The 5,831-nt window shown below is 35.6% G+C and overlaps 1 protein-coding gene across 1 annotated transcript in view; it reads right to left on the bottom strand.

Moving 5' to 3' along the window:
* Positions 1-3,153, bottom strand: part of LOC106880763 (leucine-rich repeat-containing protein 47) — a 27,574-nt gene extending 24,421 nt beyond the window's left edge. Inside the window, exon 1 of the mRNA XM_052973486.1 lies at positions 2,045-3,153. Within this exon, the coding sequence (XP_052829446.1) occupies positions 2,045-3,077 (1,033 nt within the window). The 5' untranslated portion in view covers positions 3,078-3,153. The remainder of the gene's footprint in view (positions 1-2,044) is intronic.
* Positions 3,154-5,831: the final 2,678 nt, after the last annotated feature.

Genomic DNA, 5,831 nt, shown 5'->3' with positions numbered 1-5,831 from the left:
AATATTAGGTATCCGTAACGCATGCCGTTTGAAAGGTGTGTGTGTGTGTGTGAGTATATATATATATATATATATGTACACACACAATTTCATTAAAAGATATCCATTTTCCTTAAAGTTACAAGGGAAAAAATTGGATCTTGTGAATTTTTCGAAGTCCTCTCCCCACCCCTTCGAAAGTGGTTTTACCCACAAATTTCTTTATAATCGTAATGTATGCCGTTTGAAAGGTATTTATATAAAATACCATTAAAAAAAAAAAGAAAAACTCTCTTCCTAAAATTATGAGGGAAAAACTTGGATCTTATGAATTTTCCGAAGTCTTCTCACTCCCACCCCGTTGCTTTCTGCGCATTTTTGTTTTCATATTCGTTTCCTACACATTCATTTACACTCGTTCCACAATATTTTTATTTCGTTTCCGGGTAATATTGTAAACATTAACCATATTTTTTCCCGAGGGTGTGGGGGAAAGGACTTTCGAAGAGAAAGATATTCACATAAATGAATTCTTTTGTTTGAGTGCCATGGAAAAAAATCAAGGGCGATTTAGCCATTGTTTTTAGCACATCTCACGACCATCTGATAACTTCCTTGTTTGTTTAATATTCTCGGATAATTACTACAAGTTCTCTCGGTCATTAATAAGCAAGTTAACAAGTAAATATATTTATCATTCAAAACAAAATATTTCAATACTCTTTAAATGCGAACATGTATTTACATACGCACACACAGAAAACACAGTAATGGGCTTGGTTATTATCTCCCTTGACAGAAACCTCACAAGATTTTCTGAAGTTATTTGAGAATAAAGAATTCTTTGTTACCCGTAAAGAATATTTGGGGTAAGGGTTCGAGGAAGAGCGAACCTGAAATAATAGGGTCAGGATGAAATTGATTTCAAATTACTTTCATCTTTCCCAGTAATCTGAATGCGATTTCAAGTTACCGGAGGTAAGCAGAATGGAAGAAATTGTTACACCGGTACAAAACGGAAGTGACATACAGAATGGAATTTGCTCTATAAAATCAGTTTAATTTCAGTATTTAATGCTTATAAAATATATGACAAAGCAGTAATGAAGTAAAGAGTAGTTAATTTTAGCAGCCACTATGTGCCGGTTGTTAATACGCTTTCAGTCACTTCCATTTTGTACTGGAGTTCTGTCGATAAATTCTTATGACTTGTTAAGCAGACTGTCTGAAATTTGTTGGGCTGCATGCAGATCAGTCTACCTTCGTAAAATTTGAAAGCTCAGCAGTCAAGATACAAATTACGATAAAATCTAAATTTTACTTACATGTTGTTTAGCTTGTCTAACGGCCACATAAGTGTGCCCCAAAGGTATTCATCCTCCCATTCAAAGATGAAGACGGTAAAATGTGCTTAATTTGATATTTCCTTGAGGTCGAGCAACCAGATAAAAGTTCCCCTGTATATCTTTGCAAATAATTTAGGAGGACCCATTTAAAAATAGTAAATGGTCCATGACACCCTAATTAAATTATCAGATGCACATAATTTGCACGTGTAAAATGTAAAACTTGACATTTTGATATAATTAGAAAACTACTTGCATATCTTCTAACATCAAACCGTCCTAAAATGTTTTCTCTCGTCAACATTCGGTTGACTTTGAAGCTGAGTGCTAATCCTCAAAACTAATTAATTTTAGTTTTCAGAATAAACACCCTTCTGTCTTAATTTTTATCCGTGCAACACAGATTATAAATAATAACACTGCAACATTCATTTTTAAGAATTATTTCATATAATTTTCAACAAAATTGATAAGGAAATCCTTATTTCATAAATGAAAAAATTCGGTGAAATAATGACTGACAAATGAGAAGGCAGATGGTTTCCAACGCCTGAATTTGTAGACGTTTGTTTGAAGGAAGATTTGGATGTTTATATAACGAGTAGAGTGAAATACCATATCCACTGCTATGAATTTTTCTCAAATATAAAAAAGAAAATCAATTGTTTGGTAGATACTTTCGTAAATAATGTAGAGAAGAAACATATTTAGCACTTAACTATTTAAAAAAATAATAAAATATTCGATTACCTGTAACTGAATAAATTTCTTATAAAGTGTATTTTCTCTCTTCAAGTTAACATCTTTAACTATACAGCAGATAATATATGGTCGGATGGCTACAGCATTTGATGTGATTCGAACTGTCACACCGTTTTCTTCGGGAAAATGTAAAATATGAATAACACTTTTAGGAACATCATTTTCTAATGTATCTTTTTTGGATTGACGGTTCTTTTTTCTAGCTTTTCCTGACCTCGAAATGCCAGAAGAGCTACGTCCTTCTTCAGACTTTTGCTGTTTGTTGAGAGCAGTGGAAAGAAACTCAAAAATCGTCTTCTTATTTGACTGTTCGAGTAATTTCAGCAGTTTTCTATCTTTTACTCGGTTTCCTTTGAGATTCAGCTCTTTAAGGCGTTCACATAAACATAATTCTGGAGTAATGTCGTTTAAATGGTTTTCAGATAAGTCCAAGACATTTAGATGAGACAAGTTATTCAATTCGGGAGGAATTTCTTCAATATGGTTGTTAGAAGCTAAGACATGGCTTAAGTGGACCAAACTAGGATCAGTTATACCATCAGGAAGGCATTTTAATCGATTATACGAAATATTCAATTTGTGAAGGTTTTTGAGAGCTGCTATGGATGGAAATATTTCGAGTTGGTTTTTGTTAACATTCAGCACCTCTAATCCAATTAAACCATTTATTTCATTCGGGATGTTGATTATCTCGTTATTAGACATATCCAAAACTTTCAGCTTGGTTAATTTGCCTACTGAAACTGGAATTGTTGTTAATTTATTAGAACAGAGTATCAAACTAGTCAAGTTTGACAGATTTCCTATATCTGCACCTAATTCATTTAAACAGGTCATTGATATTTCGAGGTGATTTAAACCAACCAAAGTATATATTCCTTGGTCCAATCCATTTTTAATAATCCTTGAGTTAATCTGTTGCCCTTTAAGGGATAATTCATGGCGATTTTCCTTCTTCACTGTTTCAACTTCCGACCACATCGACTCCATATTTGAAAACAAGTGAAGCTAGAAGTAAAGCTAAGAACTTATTCTACGTTATAAAATTTAAATCAATTACACATATTACTCCATTTTAGGGAATATAAATTATTTTATTTAATCATGCAATATTTTCTATTAACTTTCTTTTATTCATGAAGGAAATATACTCACTTTTCAGAGCTAGCTCTCTCTCTCTCTCTCTCTCTCTGGATGGTTGTTGTGTTTCGCTTGTCAGTGACAGAGAGAGCTACTTAATGTGTTAACATGGAAGGTACAATATGGTTCTCATAATTTCAAGAAAATACACATTTTTTTATACGCCAAGGAGAGAAAGATTTTTGGGCAGTAGATTGCGAATATGTCAGTAAAATTTCTTAGCTTTACGTTATATATAAAATTTAGAAAAATAACATATTTATTGCAAATATAGAAATGTGAAATTTATATTTAATTTTATTTTTTTGTAATAAATATTTTTCTTTTGAAAAAAGTTTTCATTTCATTCATTTCATTCTTTTAAAATTATACATACTCGCAATTTATTACTACGGTGATGCTCCAGCATGACCGCAACCATATGGCTGAAACTAGTAAAAAGGACAAAAAAATTGATAAAAGTTAAATTGTAATTAACGTATATATACGAACCCTTGGATGATAGGGTTGGATTTATGCTAGGGGATGAAGATTAAAATATGAAAGAGGAGGTACAGCAGGTTTTTGAAGAGGTGAATATGGCTACTAACATTATATATATATATATATATATATATATATATATATATTGGGAGATATTAATTAGTAAACGATAATATAAAATGTCGGAGTCAGCAGTTGTAACGATAAAATGCTGTTGGATGTGAAAGATGAACAATGCATGAAGTTTTAAGGGAATATTTATTTACCGTTATGTTGAAAAATACCTTGCCTCGACGGGCAGGTTTTAACATCCGAGAGCATGCGAAAGAAAGTTAGATGTGGTAGAATTTTGTTGTATAGTTTTGTGTACACGTTGTTAGTAGTAATCCAGATTGCGATAGAAGGGTGTTGTAAGAGAACAGAATTAGAGCTAGTGAAAGTTGTAGGGTTGTGGGTCGTTGTCTCACAGTTGCTGACAGTAAATTTCATTTCGGACCCGGTGGGAAATAAAATAAAAAAATATTCTAATAGTTGTAAAACAACTTGCTGCGAACGAATATGAAGAAAAAACGCGCGCTCGCGAACGGGTGTGGGGGGAAGAGGCCTCGGAGCATTCGCATCCTGAATGTTCCGAGACGCCTCACCGGAGCCAAGAAACAAAGGAAAAATAGTTTAATAGATGTAAAACGACTTACTCTGAACGAATATGAAAAAAAAATGCGCTCCCACGAAAGGTGGGGTGAGGAGAGGACTCAGAACATTCACATCGTCACATATCGTCATTCCATGGCCTCTGAATGATAGTGTTTGACCCGGTGACAAAATTTTTTAAAAATAGTCTAATAGGTGTAAAACAACTTGCTGGGAACGAATATGAAGGAAAAAATGAGCGTGTATGTATGTATATATGAGAGGAAAAAGACCATGCTCCTCCGAACTTACAAACTCATACTGCCACACATCGAAATATTAAACAAAATAGCTCAAGTAGAAGCAAGACAAGAAAAGGAAAACAAAAACAAGAACAACATGGACCCAGAGAAGGACCAAAACAGAGTAGAGAAGAGACAAGTCAAAAGGGACAACTGTAAGCCCAAGAAGAGTGTCAAAGCCAGCCAAGAGAGGCTAAAGCCGAAGATGAGGACATTTGAAGAGGATAGGAACAACAACGGTAAATTGAAACAAAAGGTAACACAAGACAGAACAAAGAATCTAAGAAACCGCAAGGTGAGAAAGGATGTAGCCCACAAGTAGACACACATGGACAACAACATAGAACCTGCAGAGGCAAAGTCTCTAAAAGAAAAACAAACCAATCTGCAAGTTCTACAAAACAAGTACTTGCTGGTATTGAGATACGGGGATGGGCTGCAAATTTGCTCATCCCCAGCCCCAGACATGCAGCCCTCATCCTAATCCCCCGAAGGCCAGGCAGAACAGATCACCACGAGACAAAAAACGCAATAGCAAGACTCGCAATACGATACCACCACCATGGAAGTATGTTGACGATAAGTGCAAAACTCCTAGAGGGAAACAGACAACTGATGCAGAGCAGTTGGCAGCTGCTCAACAGCGGGCATTTTTGGAAGTTGCGCAGAAATTTGTGGAACAGCTGGATTTATCAGACACCCAACTTGCAAGGTACATACCAATACCCGCATCCACCTCAAACAACAAAGGAACCAGGATGGCCACGCATACTGGACCCATGGACACCACCTACCCCCTGCTACTCACACCAATACTCTCTCTGAACATCGGGGGCCTTATAACGATCCACCAACGTAAAACGCAATACCTAAGAGACCTTGTGACATGTAATCAAGCAATATGCGTGTCATTAACAGAAACACACCTAAATGTAGATGTATCAGATGCCAAGGTACACATACCAGGGTATGTTGTGCTACGAACTGACAAACGAGAAAGGTCTCATGGAGGAGTGGCAATGCACATCTGAGATGATTGTCATGCCCATGGCACTCTTGTCGCACTCCAACACTGTATGTAATACTCTGGTAGTACACATTAAACAGGTGAGGTTGGTACCACATATCACCCACCAGATGCGTCAGATCATGAGAACTCATCTGAAGAGTGCCTCCAAAAAATGAGAGA

The sequence above is a fragment of the Octopus bimaculoides genome, chromosome 16 (genome assembly GCF_001194135.2).
Source record: "Octopus bimaculoides isolate UCB-OBI-ISO-001 chromosome 16, ASM119413v2, whole genome shotgun sequence".
NCBI lineage: Eukaryota > Metazoa > Mollusca > Cephalopoda > Octopoda > Octopodidae > Octopus > Octopus bimaculoides.
The sequence above is the reverse complement of the archived record's forward strand: the minus strand, read 5'-3'. Positions and strand labels throughout refer to the sequence as shown.